The sequence below is a fragment of the Bombus flavifrons genome, chromosome 10 (genome assembly GCF_040668555.2).
Source record: "Bombus flavifrons isolate JBK064 chromosome 10, iyBomFlav1_principal, whole genome shotgun sequence".
Lineage (NCBI taxonomy): Eukaryota > Metazoa > Arthropoda > Insecta > Hymenoptera > Apidae > Bombus > Bombus flavifrons.
In genome coordinates this window covers 6,081,226-6,099,062 of record NC_138451.1, presented here as the reverse complement: position 1 = coordinate 6,099,062, position 17,837 = coordinate 6,081,226, and the positions used below count along the sequence as shown (strand labels likewise).

The window sequence follows — 17,837 nt, the reverse complement described above, 5'->3', positions numbered from 1 at the left end:
CTCTTACACAAGGGGGTGTAGTTGTGGCTAGTACTTTGGGAAAGAGAATGATTTCTCCAAGAGAACGGAGGAAAGATGGTGGTGACATTTCGAGATATTTTAAAGTGAAATTAAGGGGTTACTTTGATCTCTGAGAAAGTGGTTTGTTGGAAATCGAATGAAATGCCGGACGATGTTTATAAAGGTAGAAATAGTTTTGTATAATTACATTTAGCTAAGTAGGTTATTAGATTTCTAATTAGAAACGAGATGGACCTTTCGCGAACTGTAGAAAAGGAACAGTGGCAGAATTGTGAGAGATTTTTAGAAATTATTGAAAGATGTGACTTTGATCTTTGATAAGGTAATTTATCTTGAATCAAGTTAAGTGTTGAGATATTTACAGAAGTGAAAATTACATTATGTAACCGAATTTAAATTGGTAAGTTATGTATACAATTATACAATTGTCATATGATTGTGGTTAGGTTTAATTTAGATTTAAATTTAGAGACAGACTCGAGACACAGTAAGGTCTGAGAGGGGTTTAGATCGAACAATTTGTCCACGGTTGTCGCTCGTTTTATGTTACGTGTCGGTAATATTATTAACTTTGTTCGATAGAAATCACGGCGCATTTATGACGACGAATTAACGGGAACAAGAGGGGGCGAGGCTGTTGGTATAATCAATAAGTTGAGCTTGTTATATGAAACCGATTGATATACACAGAACGAGCAAGGCGTGCGGAATATAAATGTTTCCGCACCTAGTGGGAATAAAACCACCATGTTCAAATCAGTAGCCCTGAACCACGAAGAATTGCCTATCTGAAAAACTCCATTTCAACCTGTGTCGATGTTTAATGGCTTCCGTTACAAACCTTTAATTTTTAATCTTTTCTTGTGTTATTTAAGCATTCTTCTGACTTGGACAGATGCAATATATTATACGTACAAAGGCATATTTAATTTTAATCATATGAAAAATAGTATCGAGAGATAATGTTCATCACACGAAATACAAGTGAAAACAAAATAGTATTCTAAAACTATATTGTAATATTTGGTTCAAATCTTCGTAAGCTAACGATATTAATTGAGGATTAAAAATTGCTCTCTGATATTCTGGAAAATCTTTGAGAGGTATCGAAACCGCAAGTCGCGTCGTAGTGACAGAAGCGGGTCGATAAAAAGGGCGCAACTAATTCAACTCAGAAATTCAAGAGTGAAAAGGGTAGCAAAACGCATAAAGAACGGCAGCTACCAGGAAAATTGAACGGACCACCGCTTCTGGAATTTTCATCGAATTCTCCTCGTGTAACGAATATCGAATCACTGAATCGTTCATCGATTGATCGACGACCAAGATGGGGGTAGTTGGGATCGGGGATGCGACCAGCTGGAAATCCGGTCGGCTAAGGGTGCTTTTAAAAATTCAGTCAGTCCGTTCGAGGGACATTTCAACACAAAAAAAAGTGTCGCTGTTTCTCGTCGAGGATGAAATGTTGAAATTTACCTATCTCTCCCCCTTGATGTCTCTTTTCAAGAGGAACATTCCAAGAAATAAGTGTTTATCCTCACACCGGATCGTATGCCATCGATAATTTGAATTTTTCATTCTTTCTATATTTTGGTTCTAATTCTGCTTTGCTCAAAAGGATTAAGGTAATACGTAGCGATAACAACTATTGAACGATATTCTAAATATTTGGAAATAAATAAAGTAAAAATAAGGTCGCAGAACAGAGGGTTAAAAGTCAGATCCGCGACCTTTATCGCTAGAATCTTTTCTGCTGTGGTAGGTATTTCTTGCAGTGACTTTGAGGATGAGTTAACTCAATCTATAGTGAACCCTAATTTCGCGAAGCTGTCGTTGTTATTGCTGCACGAGGTTGCGTCTATTACCCCCGTGGATAACGTGATACATCGCGTCTGGCTTTAATGTCTTCTGGCTGCCAGTGAAGCGATGAAATTCGCGAATATCGAGGCGCTCGATGGGTTGTGTAACATGTTCAACGTATTGCTGGTTGAATAGTCGGGAAATTCAAAATGGCGGTCGTGGGCAGGTGCTCGATGTTCTATGCGGGATTGTATTTTACCAGATTAATTCTTATGAAAGCGGTAATTGTGAATGGCCTAAAAAAGTATTGCCTCGCCATTGTATTTGCTACAATAGTCACATATTAATTAATTGGATTTAAGTATATTAAATGTTGTAGTATTGGGTGGTACTTTTATACAACTACAAAAATTTGAAAATTAAATTTCATCATCGCGCTATATACGAATTTCAAATGAAAAAGTCTTTCGCGGCTTTTTTTTTTAGTGGGATTGATAATTCGTTTTGTTTCCTACGAAAATTCACAATTAAATAAAATAAATGGCTTCTTTCCTTTCAAAGAATATTAACGAGACAATTTATTTTCTAGAATATCTTTCTCGATATCTTTCTAAAGTGATTTAATAAATTATAATTCCTATTATCAAATGCTTCTCTTAAACGATTATTAAATATAACGTTGCACCAACACTCAGAAGTTATACGTTATTCTATTCGAGATCTCCGCATCGTACATTAGCGCCATCGATCACGATCGCGACAAAGCTTGTTCTTTATTTTTTTGCCGTTTCTCTCACGTTATGTACGTTTAGAATTACGTAGATGTCACATGCAATTTACCGACGCGTCTGTTTAGCGACGGACATCGTGACAAACAAGTAATTAACAATATCAGCCAGTTGTGAGCGGGAGTAAAGAGCAATTTGATCGTTAAATTCGATTTAAAAGGCTGTCCAAGCTGACACGACCCTCGCAACCGCGCTTTTGCACGCGTTTCCCTTATTTTTTCTCTTGTCCCCATTGAACGTTTTCAACAATTTCTCTCGTCATCGTTCCCAGCGTTCGTAATGGAGAGATAAATAAAATATACGCCAGTCGATGGAAATCATCGATCGCTACAATGACAAATGCCTTTTCTCCTTCGAACAATTGGACACGCGACGAGTCAAACGCGGAATTATGCGTTGACAATGTTTCGAAACTTTTCAAAAATTTCATAATTATAATTGATGATTGATGTAATGATAATTGAGAAATAGCATGAGCGTAACCTTTGATTCACGATACGTGCGACGAGCTTCATGGAAATTATAGTGACCGACTGTTAATTTTTTGTCAATTTCTCAATTTCATTGCACAAGTGTACGACTAATGTTCCATCCTTATCGATTTAAACATAATCGATGTTGAAACCAATTAAAATTATAATTATCGATTTAATCTTAACTACCACCAATAATAGAACTATTATACAATTTCCAAGTTATACAATTTACTCCATCCACCACATTGTCTATATTTTCCAGAGTGCTCCTCTATTCGTTCGATTAACGAGAAATTCATTTTCCTCGTTGTATATCGCGTGGCCGGTGGGTACTTTTCGATAAAGATTTCTCGTACGATTAAAACGTGTTTGTCGAATTGGACGTTAAAACGTTCCGTTGTGCAAAAGCGACTAGCTGAGACGTTACAGTAAGCATCCTTTGTTAGCATTCCACAAGGGGATAAAAGTGAATTGAAATGTCGAAGAAAGCGAGTGGCAAGAACGTAATTGAACGTTTATCGGCCACAATAACTCGGTTTAAAGGGGCCATACCCTGTTTATTCGACGTTGAACCGCGAGCTAAAATTCATATCGAACTCTTACATTGTTAGTTCATCGTGAAGCGATTTTCGATAATAGACTCGATATAAAAACCAGGAAAATTGCGATGTATCAGTTTCATTTTTTCACTTTTTTTTCAAAACAAAATAACTTTCTATATGTACAATCTAAACTCTGCCAATGGCGTGGTAAACTACGAAGGTTCCACGGATTACTAAAATTATTCGATGCTGATTCGACAAGCGGCGAATAAAGTATCTCGAATAAACACCAGCGAATATGTAAACAGACAAATGAAGAGTGTCAAACTGAAAACTGCAAACAAACAAGGATAGAAAGAAACTCAAACGTAAACAGACAAACTGAAATTGTAAACGAATAACACCATTACATAAACGAGTGGCGAGTGGAGAAACTGGGAAATTTTTCACGGATAAAAATTAATCGACATTTTGAGGACGAAACATTTTTTTAATCGCTAAACGGAATCGCTTGTTCGAGCTACTTCAGATGATCGTATAAATGATGACAGAAAATCTCTTTTTTAATTCGCAGCCTTACATCACGTTATCCGCCACGTGAGAACAACTGACAACTACTTTCCATTAGTAAACTTTGAATAATTGTATATTCTTGTAAAAAAAATATTTATAGAAAGATGTCGCGTGTATCTATGAAATCAGCCAAACCCCAAAGGGATCATTGAATTATTCGAAATTAATGTTAGCGGGAGTGAAAAACGCGAGAGAGCGAAACAAACGAAAGAAAAAGGAAGCGGGACAAAGAGTAGATAGGGATGAGGGAAACCGCACTCAAAGAGTAACATCTCCCACGAGATCGACGTTCCGCGGCGCTTTTCCACGTTGAATTACGAATAACGGCGTTGTTTCAATTTACCCGCGACCACCAACGCCGTCACGCCTTTCGTTCGAATGTCAAAGTTACTGAGAATCTCGCTGCTGCCTTTCGGATCGGTTCACGACAAAGCCACGCTGGTGTTTGAACGATCACCGAAATCGTACTTTGAAGGCTGTTCCGCTTTTGTCCTTGTACGATGCTAAACCAGCGAATCGGTTCGATGGTTCCTTTCTTGGTTTTTGCTGCGGTTGCTGGAGGATGAATCTGTGCTTTGAGTAACTTTGTTTGTTACTGGCTACGTTACGCGAAAGTTCTTTTATTAAGAGAAAGTATCACACTCGGTGTCACTTGAGATTCTGAATAATTTGTATGCTAAAATTTATCTACGCTTTTTATTTACGGGGCTTGTAGTTAAATCTTCGAATATAAATCGCGTGCTGATATACAGCGAGGGGTTCATAGCGAGTTGAAACGAGGACATGCGTCATATCTGTTCAATTTTTGGCTTTTCTATGTCAACAATTTCAGTTTCTGCAATTCCATTACCTTCTAGTATAATATCGTGTGCATTACAGGTATTCACATTACGTGGTAACATATAAAACATCTGTTACCTACGATTGAAACAAATATGCTTCTGCTTTCTACCAGAGTCAGTTTATTAATCCATATACCACGTCGTTGGGATCGACACACTTTTGCCATCACAATACAATATTTTCCTATCCCTGAAAAATATCGTTGTCCTGGATTTTACAAGATTTTCGCACATCGTCCTTCGTTTTAGAAAAGTATAGAAAAGAACGATGGATTGTGCATTTCGTTATTAACATTCTTTCATTCATAATATTTACTTTGATCGAAATTAATAACTGTTATCAACGTTAGACGGAATTCCAACATAAGAATTTCATGAATTACGTTCATTCGTTCGGTAGCAACGACGAAAAAGTTGACAACGAACCCGGAATTAACTTCTTTAAGCCAAGCCCTGCTGCTTTCTTCGCGGCGACTGTCTCATTTAAGTCGTGAAACTTCATAATGAATCTAAACTCGCCGCTCTTAACCTCTCGACTGCGGCAAAGTGAATTATTCTTCTTTTTTTTCGAATGACGGTTTAGTCTCATTTAGTCGACGGGAAAGCACGCTATCGCCAGAAGTTTCCTGTGCCCGCCCCAAACGCGGTTTCCGACGAAAGAATTTCAAGCTTTTGCACGCTATTACGGAAACTCGATCCAATTTTAAAGCGCTTCTAAGACATCTTCGACTTGGCGCAAAAACACAAAGATCGTTGCAAAGACAGCGAAGCTTGACAAGAATTTAGACATTATTTCAGCTTTTCTGCCGAAAGATATAAACTCAGATATGAAATATACTTGATGAGAAGCTCTTATACAACCTGCTTTAAAATGAAAATTTTTAATCAAAGAGCGAAAGTTATTCCAATCTGAACTTTCTTTTATATAACCCTTTCTTTTATAAGTTTGCCGATTCTAGTTTTGAGTTCTAGCTAGTCCGAAATAATCTAGGTAAGCTTGCATATGTTTCTGAACGTTATACATTGAATAAAGTAAAATGTAATTGTTTCGAGAATATTATCAAACCAATTAAAAGGATAATAGATCCTTCGAACAAGATTACATATTATTAAAAACAAATATCAAGTGCTTTATCATGGTAAAATGATTAAAACAAAATTGTTGTGGAAGAATTTGTTATATTAGCAAAAATACCGAATGCAATAAAGCAAAGAAAATCACGCTGTTCTCAACTAAACCTCAAAAGTTTAACCTCGAACTCTGTTGAGAACAATAGAACACTTTACGAGAGGTTTGGGAGGGTGCAGAGACTAGCAACGCGTATGCGTGCATCGCGGAAACGAGAAAGGGCCACTCAACCTGCCGCTAACAACTTTAAAAGTTCCGACTAAACGAGAAATTGCATTAAATTGCGTTTCAACCGAACCCTTTCCACCGTAGCCCGTCCTCCATTCTATACGCGACGCTAATGCTCCTCGCGGTTGTGGTAATCCTTCTGCGAATCACCCGCCATGTTGTGTTACATTCTCCCCAATTTTTGGTCGTCCAACGATTCGTAATCTCGAATTTGCGATGATAAATCGGATTAGAACCGAGGATTTCTGGATGCAGATTTCAGTGTGACGTGTTATCTCGCGTCATTTTGAAAAAAAAAAATGTTGAGAATTGTGGATCTTAATTGCCGAAATAAAAGTAAAGGAACGCTAAGGTTACACTTAGAATTCATATTAAAATGGTTTTAGATTGATTTAATAAACGATTTCCAGGATCTTCGTCGATATACATTTGCACGCGTCTCAGCACTTTCTTTGTCTCACCATCTTCCATACCACACTGCCAACGGAACAGTTACATTCGTCTGCTTTTCGAGACGCCGCGCACACACATACTTCCACACACTCATATTCACATACGTGTGTCACTTCTACGCGGCCAATATAGTCTAACACACAAAATTATACATATCTCAATAAAAAAAAAGAACACGAAGATTAGAAAGTATATCTTTGAAAGGAAACAGTCACATTTCCAAGTTTGATACCATGTCGAATCCTTTATTTATCGAATGATAATATTCCATATTCTTCGACAAATCTTCTTTCAACTTTCTCGTGAAAAAGAAATGTTTCCAAAATTTCTCTTTATACGTCAACGACAAGTTAATTAGTTCGATAGCAGGTTGTTTCCAGAAGTAGCTAAAATCGAGAACCAGTGGAGCAGAAAGAGAAAGGGAAGGAGAGTGAAAGAGCAAGAGAGCAGGTGCAACGTTCGGTTGAATTACGCTTATAATCGGCGAATGCCGCTTGAATCGAGCTTTGAGTATTAATTCCACAACGGGCTAATCTCCCCCAACTTTTTACGACTCTGTTCGCCGTCGTTATTTTCACTCGACCCGCCCGCTTTTCAAGTGAAAATACCTGCTTCGCGGTTGACGTCGGGCCAATTCGTGTGCCTCTACTTCCGCGCGGATTCACGGTTTTTATTCGCCCACCACCCGCTCACTTGGATCAAAAACCATCCTCTGTGTCGCGTCTTTTCGCTAACGATCAAAGTCTCGTTATGCGAAAGGTAATCACATGGTTGAGATCGATTTCTTGGAAAGTATCAAGAAAGATTGTTCACAGTTTGAGTTTAACTTTTGATTTAAGGACCAGACAGGGAAATGTTGGGAAAAGTTTCGGAAATGTTACAGCGTTGAGAAACGTATAATAATTTGTCGAAATTTCAGAATACAAAAATCTACTTTCTATGAAATTGTCCAAGAAAAATACATTGCGAGATACAGATGTCAGCCGTGAAACTTTCTTGAGAGGTCTTCAATAAGATCGTAGGTCGCAGGTTGTAATCCAGAACCCCGTGAATGGAAGGACGCGTGTCAAGGTGCGATTTCAACAGTGAAGACGCGCTAATGCCTCGTCTATTTGGCCTGCACGCGTCGATTCAGCTTTGATCCACGAACGTGTCTCGCCACGCTAACTACACGGTTAACACGCCCAGTGCACCTGTAATTTAACTTCCTGTACTCGTGTGCGTGCCACAATCTTCTACATCGATGACGTTTGACACGAATGAAATTCACGGTCACGTTTTGCGACTTCACATCGTCGTTTTATTTCCCTCGAGTAATATGCTTAGCCTGAGATGGTCGCGACCGACGAACGTCTTATTTTACGAAGATAAAGTCAAGAGTTAAATGAGGAACACTTTTACTCCTACAAAACCGTAAAATTTGTTTCAAAGAATGAAGCGTTCCATCCAAAAATGAAGTGAAATGTCTGTATACATGAAACTCCTATAAAAGTTGTGCATAAAAATTTCTTCAAACGTTTATTACGTTGTAGGATTGAAGTGACGAAAAAGAATATTTAACAACCTCTTAAAATTTACAAATCCAATATATAAAAAAATAAAAATAATAAAAAAGAACAAAAGTAGAGAATTCAATAAAATAAATGAACAGAAAGAGACATTCTATATGAATTGTTCTTAATAGATCAGCATCTTAATAGATCAACACTTAGCACCATGATCAAGAGTTTAAAATTCTCTTATTGTCCGCAATAAATAATTCTCGATATCTTCGAACATTAGAACAGTAAAACACTAGGGGTCTGTCCTTGATTTAAGAAATCCATCGTAAAATCTCAGACCTCGCTCGAATCCCTTCAGCCCCTTTCGTCGAACTATTTGTACTCCTTGGAGTTCGCTCGAATTTCCATGTAGCCGATAACCTTTAGGGGTGCGAGGAAGCATGGGGGTAGATCGCTATCTGTGGAACGGGCCGATCGTCGGCTCGACTAACGAGCGAATCGTCGTGCCTGGAACGTCGTCACGCGACCTTCCTCCCCATCCTCTATATTGCCAACCCCTTTTCTTAAACGTATGCATGACTCTCGACCGAATCGGCCCTGTTAACATATAAATTGCCGCTTAACGGCGAGACAATCAGTCGCCGTGGAAGCCATGGCGCGAAGGTGACGATGGTCGGTTAAAGAGAAAGGATATCCAAAGACGAGAGAGTTTGAGTCACGTGACGAACGAGCAAAGGAGACGAAGACGGATCGTCGAAGAGGAGAACGAATAAACGTGGAGGGGGGAAGGGTTGAAACAACCGACAGACAGAGCCCGAACAACGAGAGGGACAAGCGTCTGGAAACGGTAGGACAAGAAGAGAAATAACAAGCGGAGGAGGGTAGCTCGGAGGGTTGGGATTCAATTCAATTTCCTAAGAATCTCTTTAGCGTTTGAGATACAGCCAGCGAAAGGATGCGCGCCAGCCTGAAGGGGACGAAGACAGAAAGGTAGGACTAACTAAGAAACGGCGGAAAAGAAGGGGTGAAAACGAACCGAAAAGAGACGAACTGCCCTCTCTCCTACAGGTCCACGGTAACGGAACACAGGTAAAACGAGATAGAATCGTCGAAAATTCAATGGTAGAAAGAAACAACTGTGGAAGAGCGCAGAAAGAGAGGTGGCCACAGAGAGCGTGCGGAGGGTGAAAGCGTGTTGATATCGAGGGCGACGAAGAGGCGGATAGCGTACAGCGGAAGAAGAAGGAAGAAACCGAAAAGAGAAACTATCTTCCTTCTCTTTTCAATCTTCGTTATTGGAATAGTGGAAGCGAGAAGAGGCAGCGAGGAAGGGTGACTAAGTGACCTAGGGTGCCAGGAGTGCAGGGGAGTAAGGATTCTGTGCGCGGGCGCGAGGCTGGCGCAAACTCTTCGTGCAGCATCCCTCGTCAGTTGCAAGTCAGGAACTGTCGCGTCCGCGTGGCGTGTGAGTGGCGACAACGTCCGAGCGCGCTCGCGCCCCTCAGTGTCGCGGTGTATTTTTGTGCACGGATTTCTTCAGATTTCTGACAGTAACGTAGCCAACTGTTCGCGGAAACAGAAACCACGGAGTCAGAATTGAGTGGGCCCGATGACATTTGCCCGCGCGGCTCGCGTCCCTTGACACTGTTCGCCACGTTGCAATAACGGAGAACGGAAGTTGCGAAGAACATCCACATTGCCGATGATCGTCGTTCGAGGATCTACGAGCGCTACCAGGATCCCCAGAATGGATAAAGACGTTCGACGGAAGTGCGGGAAAGTGCGACGTGCCCTGTTCCAGCTGCTGCTGATAGTGGGGGGTAAGTTTCTTGGGGGGTGCGAAACCATTCGAGCATAGACGAGATTTTAACGAGACCAGTCAGTGACGAATTCTAAACGAAATGTACATGCAATGGATTTGACAATGATTCTCGGTGGTCCCTGTAAGGAAAGTTCAATTTGAGCAAGTTGAAAGAGGAAAGTTAAAAACTATGCACGATCAGAGGGGGTAAATAACCCTTGGTTCGAAGTTGATCCTCGTCTGGAAGAAGCAACGCCGATTCTTGAAGTTGCGTTTGCAGATTTGGTTCGACCCCATCGTTCCGCAAGCAGAATCTGCTGATGCAGCAAAGAGCAAGGATTACTCGCGATCCTTCACCAAAATGGGGGTAGTTTAACGTGGCTCTACAGCCTGCCAGCAATTGCATCGTTACCGTGACTTTTGTCCGCTCTTCCAAGACCTTACTAGGATTTCGAATTTATGCTCCTTGGCACAATTAATGCCAATAACGGTAACATTATCTAACCGGTGGTATTTAAAATTCTTCGATTAACTTTTGCTTTTATTCTTCGCCTTTTAGTCTAATTCTTTAACTTTTCTTAACATAGCAATTTTGCCTTTCGAGGAACACATTCTATTCAACAGACATTTATAGTCCAATCTCTTTTATTGTCCCTTTGCAATCTGGAAAAATCCCTCGAATATTTCCTCCAATTCGCTTTTAATACACCCTATCTTTGGGCATCTCGAATGTTGACCGAATTTTTCGTACATTTTCATCGGATTTCTCTGGTTTTAACGGGATTTTCCAGCCAGCAGTTGGTTTGCAGAATTTTCTGAATCGACTCCTATTCGATCCATGGCTTTTCCAGTTGACTGATTCGAGTCTCGAGAACGAGACTGGATACGTACCTAGACAAATCGCGACGAACACGCGCCGGAATGTACACACACGCCGATTCTCGAGACTCTTTCTACATGCAGACGAGTTTCCAAACACTCGTCTCGTGAAAGTTCGATATTGAAATTCAGTCCCGTCGCTTGCTTACTCGATGGAATGTAAATAATATTTCTCGCGACCGAACCGCGATTTCTCTCCGTGTCATTTTTATGGAGAATGGATGACTCAACGCTTCTTTCGAGGATGACGACCAGGATCGAGAATCGTTTACGGTATGTTTAAAGTTCGATTTTATGAGATCGATATGGAACAATATGAACCATATCTTTTCGTAGCTTCCAGAGATTCTCCACATTTTTCTTCTCGTGTCGTTCCACTTTTGCGTGACACTTTTATGCAAATGACTTTATAAAGATAATTGAATATTTTTGGCATCGTGTTTGAAAGCTTTCGTGGTTGTGAATTTATTTGATCAACGCTAACTTCCTGATTAACGAATTATTTCAATCTGCTAATCGTGCCAGTCTTTGTCTTTATTCTGTCACTTCCTTAACTCAGGTCAGGTTGTTAAAATGTGAATGGTGACGAGATTGAATAAATCCACGCTCCCCTGTTCCAACACGGAAGCACACAACAACGACGTGTTTTATGCTTTCCTCGAACTTCTCTCAATGAAGAAATTGCTCCTTCCTCTGCCTTATCTATGCATACACCACCGATGCTCCGATTCGTTCGACGTTCACTCCAAAAGAAAGCATAGACTTTAGATAGAGCACTTTGACTTTAATCTGGTAATTGCGGTTGCGCGTTGTCCCCATTGTCTCTTCTTTTATTTACAACTCTCTCCTTTCTTTCTCGTGGTTTTTCCAATTTCTTGTTGTCGTTCTTGCGAACAAAAGAAAGAAAGGAAGGAAGAAAGAATGGAAGATGAACGTAGAACGTAGAAACGGAGCTGTGCACGCGATACTCTTATTTCGTTTTCGGGGAGAAGCGATCCAACGTTCCTCAGCGCGAACGGAAGGCTGGCCCGGTTGTTTAAGGGGAAACTTCCCGAGTAAATTCTTAATTCAACGTGGCTGCGCGAGGCGCGCGTCTCGCCCGAGATCCCCGCTGTTCTAATTCAATTTCCCCGTTTTCTCTTTCGCCGTCACGCTCGAAAACGAACCGTCTCGAGCCGTGTGGAATGGAGAATCTAATTCGCCGATTGTGCAACCTCTTCGTGAATCCTTCGAAAGGATTGCTTCGAACGGGTCACGGTTTTCTGGTTATAAAATAAAAGCATTCTTTCATAGGCACTCGTTTTGATGGATACCTGTCTTTTCTTCTTCTTTTCTTTTTATAAAAGTCACGCTGAATTATATCGATGAAATTGATTGGATTTTGATGCGAAATATTTTGAAATTTCTTTCGTATCGAGCGTGGTTGATTTGAGATTTCTGACACTACGTCCAGTTAAATAGGATTTCTTGATAGCAATTGACGAGACCCGTAGAAACGCAATAAACGACGTGGACGCGTTGCAAATACAAAGCCATAAATAGCGTACCCACGACCATTAACTTTGCCATTCGGTGTTCGCTATTTAGCTAGAAATGATATTCATTTATTTCCGAACACAGAAATACAAATCGCTATGTGCTGCTCATAAAGAGAGCAGATTTTTCTAATCTATCTATATACGGTATATTTCAAAAGTGAAATATTTTTCATTCCAATTCATCCTATATCCCTATTCATCAAATAATAAAATTCTACAAAATAAATTTAAATTTATATCCTTAATAGAAATTCTCTCCCATAAATCTGTGAGAATTCAACACAGTGAACAAAGGATCATGGAACAATTCATTCAATTTTGTCGAAAACGTCTGCTGTCGAATTGTTCTTCATTGTTCTCCGTTTCGACAAGCGTCTGCAGAGACGACAGTAAACGAAATTTCTTAATCTAACGACGTCAATTCGAAGCTGCTAATTGCATCCGACCGTTGGCCCCGGGTCCAAGCTTTCTTATTACTGCATTTGTCGCGAACAGGCCAAAGTTGGCTCGCGCCTCTGCTCAGCCAATTATTCTGAATTACTTGATCGAATTATCCGCTCGTCGGTTACATCGTTTAACGAGCCGCGCGTCGAGAGCTCTGCGGTCGAAACGCCGACAACGAATTAATCGTCTTAGCGCGTGAACTTTCAACAATCCCGGTGCTTATAAATCGTCGATCTCTGGTCATAGATTAATAATTGAAAGTAGATTATGGCAAGTAGAAATCGAGCTTAAATATCGGAGATAGATGGCGATGCAGGGACATTAACGGAGAAGAAAATTTGGAGAGGAAAATTTTATTTTTTCCTACGACAAAATTAAGGCTCGAATTATTTTAGTTCGTAGCGAAAAATTCTGTAGAAACGTTTCTTCGTGGCAGATAGTGAAAATTGTATGGAACGATTGAAAATAAAATAGAAGACTAAATACTAATACTAAATAATACTAAAATCATACGTACTATAAATGAAGACTAATAGTGCCAATTATATCGTCACAAAATCACGCTATAAATGTTACACGAAATACTTAAAACCTCAATTCAATTCGAAAACATCAAGACTTTAATACCTTGTGATTCGGAATCCCCATTTCGCATCCATCCTTCTCCATACCGCAAACAGAGCTTCTAAGATTCCGGCATAGCCTACACAGGAAGGGTTGTACTTCTCCTAACAAAGGTCAGAACTCGGTAGGCAGTGCGGTTTCTCTAGCGGAAACCGCGGAACTGGAGCACCGGGGTTAATGACCAGCTCGACGATATCGGAGATCTGGCAAGGAGAAGGAGAAAATCTGTTAGCGGACGTGGCCTAGTAATAATCATCCGGCAAGCGAGATGCATTGATTGCTAGGTTCGTGTACTTGATTCAGAGACTCGAGTGTCCACAAGCGGAAGGTCTATTCTACCGTCTTTTCGAGTCGTCTAGGATCAAACGATGGCGCGGTCACGAACGCGAAAGTAGACCAGGCGAAAGATTTGCTGGGAGCCATAGGGTATTCAGGATGCGCCTTCGTCGACGATACATTGTTTCCTTTTTGATTTCTCTTCCTTTATCTGTCTTCTTTCTATCCGCGCCTCTCTTCTTTCTTTTTCGTCTTCGTCGCTCCTTCGCTTTGAAATCGAAGCACGAAGGATGCAGAAACGAAGAACGAGGGGTGGAAAGTGGTAGGTCGGTATTCGCGCAGTTCGAAGACCTCATCGACTTCCACCCCCTTTTTCCGATTGTTCCACTCTCTCGTGTTTCAACGGTTGGTTCGTCATCTATCTGCTTTTGCTCTGTTCTCCCTCGGAAGAAGTCTTTCTACGTCGGTCTCGTTCGACGCACTAGGAAACGAGCAAGGATTCCCAGAGGCACGTTGGCCTCGGACATTCGATCCTGCTTGCTGGTTTTACGGGAAACATGGACGAAGAAGAACGAGAGAGGAACGTAAGAGTGGGCAGAGAAAACCGACTCGAAGCGGGTTTTATTTCGTTTTCAACGGGTCGAACGATGTCTCCTTTTAGCGATTCTTTCATCTTCCGACCGTTTTGTAAACCCTTCGTGCTCCGTACCCGTTGTACGTGTCCGGAATTCCTTCGTTCCTATCCCCCTTTCAACCCTCTCACCCTTATCGGTCTGTACGAACGAAAGACGAGCTCCTTTCGAGGCTCGAGTTTTATCGCTCAGACTACTCGGTCGCTCGATGATTCATCGAGGACCAGATTTGCATATTCTACCCCGTTCCTTCGTTTCCCCGTGGTAGAACGTTCGAAGGATAGTCCGCGGATGACTATATTAAGTCAGCGACGCGTTGATTAATCACCTACCCCTTGGTTTGCCTAGAGATATGATGTTTCCAGGTCGAGGCTCACGTTCAAGCCGAACCTTGCGACCGGGTTTCGTTAATTAACGAGCCTCTGTACAACCCGGTCGCTGATTAAGGGTAAAAACTGTACAAATTAGAAGTCTCTCTGATAATTACTAACCGCATCGACAAAACGAAATGGCCAAAGATTCTTGAAGCGAGATCCGCTAATTCGTCTAGATTTTGTCGCCTCTTACCGTGATTTTTACGCGATTCTGTAGAATCGTCCGTAGAATGCCTCTCTTTTGAATAATAAATTTTGAGAGAAAAAATAAATGTATAAAACGCAATTACATCGTTTCTGTTGTGTTCTTCTATTTTTCTTTCCCTGACATTCCTCGTACGAAGCTTGTCTCGCGCATTGACATTTCCATCGGTTACGAGACTCGCATGAATATTCAAGACGGGTGCAAGCTGCATCCAAGGAGAATGCGCCTTTCCGATGCAGTATGCAAACATAATACCATCGTACCCCACCAGTGTCCTTCTTTCCTTAGCATTGCTCTCCTGGGAATTTAGGATTATTCTCTGTCCGATATCCTGACGTCTGATCTAATCTCAACGATCTTCCAACAATTCCATTTCCATCTTCATCAACACGCTTAATAATATACCGTGTCTTTCGGTTCGTTTATAGCAGTAGTCTGACCAGAGATCATCCTATTTTACTAGCTTGTTTCTCTACAGCAGCTTCCGGGGTATGTGTACAGCCGCGTTGTTTGACCAGTTGTCGTCTTGTTCTACTTGATCGTTCATACCATAGTCCTGTACTACTTGCTTGTTATTTTATGTTGATCGTAGATTTTATACAGAATGTAGCGTTAGTGTCTGTCCTGTGATGCAACAACTTACAACTCTGCAACTACTTGCTGGTTACTCCACAGTTACTTCTATGTAGGTTTCATGTAGGATTATTGTCCGACCATTGATTGCCCTGTACTACTTAGTGGTTGTTCAACGATAACTTTTACGAGATCGTGTATAGGATTATTATCTGATCAGCAATCGTTTTATTCTACTTGCTGTTTACTTCACACTCGCTTCCACCCACCGCTCGAACAGCAGTAAATAATGTTAGTGATAGTAAAGCGTCGATAAATGTTAACTCGAAGTAATCAAACATTTCTAGAAATTAACGTAATCAGCGCCAACGATGTACCGTTTTTCTATCCATCTCTGTAGTCACTTCGCACTCATTTTAATCGAAGCACGGTGACACGCAAGGGACAAAAGATTTTTGATTTTTTATAAATAGATACCAGAAGATATAGTATATTCTCGAAAGGAACTTCGTACAAAATTACATCAATTAGTAAAGTAGTTTCGAAGCAAAGAAGTTTAGCAGTACAGAAGTAGTATCACTGTAAAATCGTCGAAAACTAATTCGAAATTGTGAAACGGTGAAACAAAGCAGATATAAAATACGAGAATTAGGTGGAGGGACCATCGCAAGCCACATACAAACCAACGGAAGGTAACGAACGAGAAATAGGCCGATAACGAGACTCGATCGAGGTATTGTACGACGAAAGGTGGAAGAGAAGGGGTAGTATCGTCGACGATGGTACCGGGGTGTTTCCTTTACCGCGTTACTAGTCCGGAATCGGAGCTCGTTACGAGCCCTCCTCAGGGCAAGGACGAGATTTTCATTGTAATAGAGGGAGAAGCGATCGCGGATTTTACTCGTTTCTTTATTCATCGCTCGCAAATTGTTCACCTCGGCTAGTAGAGTCGTGGCCGCGAGCAGAAGAGGAAGAAAGCAAACTGAAGACTAACGAAGAAGTCAATTAGTTTGTTACACCAGTCATGCACGATTTTATACCGATCGGAGGGAAGGAATTGCCACCTCATTTCGCTTCTTCTGGTTTGCTTTGAAATTTTAGGATCGTTGGGGAAAAATTTAATTTATGGGAGAACGTTTCCTTGTCTATGACAGACATTTTATTAAAGAATTCGATATTGTTGGAAACTGTTATCTATTAATGGAACTCGTGTCGCAATTAGGTTACGTTTCAATTGTATTTCTTTGTTGTCTTACAATAAAAGCGCACGTTCCTTTTTTCCTGATTTAACGCGAGTTTCCCAATATGTTGTATCTATGAATTATTCCACTACTTGGTAATAACTCGACACAAGGTATACAAGCAAAGATTTTATTTCGGAAGAAGAGGATCGATGAAAGAATTTCGGTAAAATTCTCTTGCTTCTTCTAAGTGGAACAATTTGCCGAAGCTTCGTCAACTGAAAAGAGAGCTAGTTTACTCGAACTGAGCAAACGAGGTGTCCGGGGTGTCACGATCTCCAACAAAGTTCTGGTATCAGAGGTTCTTTTATGGTACAGTCGTGCGAACGAACTAGGTTGCTTATCGATAGACACGTGTATATCACGGCTCGTTTTAAGAAACGAATGCCAGTCGCGTGCGTCGAAAAGGAACCGATTCTCCTTCCTGTCACCGATCGATTCGTAAACATCCCTCTACCTCTCTTCTACCAACAAGCACGTTTCGTTCTGTCCTCTTTGAATGATTTCTTACTAGGACGAAACGAAAAAATCACAACTATGCGGATTGTCCTTTGATTATGGAAAAAATATTGCCTCTAGATCAAGAAAGTTAATTTTTCTCTAATGTTTTATCGAAATACCGCAAGGGTTTCTTTCGAAATGAAAGAACAATTCGATAGATCTCACCAAAATTTCTAACGCCTCGATAAATTTATCGATGGAATTCAAATTTTAACAGCTTAAATGTCGCTATAAAACGCGACGTTGCGTATCGGAAGTCACGAATAGCACAAACCAATTTTCCCTCTACATTTCGTTCCACTCTGTTCGCGATACGATCGTTTCGCGAAAATTCATTCTAACGGAGTACGTAGAAGACGAGAGACAGACGTACGTGACGATTTTTCGGAAACGTC

At 40.8% G+C, this 17,837-nt stretch overlaps 2 protein-coding genes across 3 annotated transcripts in view; one reads left to right on the top strand and one right to left on the bottom strand.

Annotated features, from left to right (window-relative positions):
• Window positions 1-17,837, bottom strand: part of LOC138184570 (uncharacterized) — a 181,573-nt gene that overhangs the window by 89,332 nt on the left and 74,404 nt on the right. The window lies entirely within an intron of this gene.
• Window positions 9,776-17,837, top strand: part of LOC138184569 (uncharacterized) — a 132,267-nt gene continuing 124,205 nt past the window's right edge. Inside the window, exon 1 of the mRNA XM_069122668.1 lies at window positions 9,776-10,174. Coding sequence (XP_068978769.1) covers window positions 10,057-10,174 — 118 coding nt within the window. The 5' untranslated portion in view covers window positions 9,776-10,056. The remainder of the gene's footprint in view (window positions 10,175-17,837) is intronic.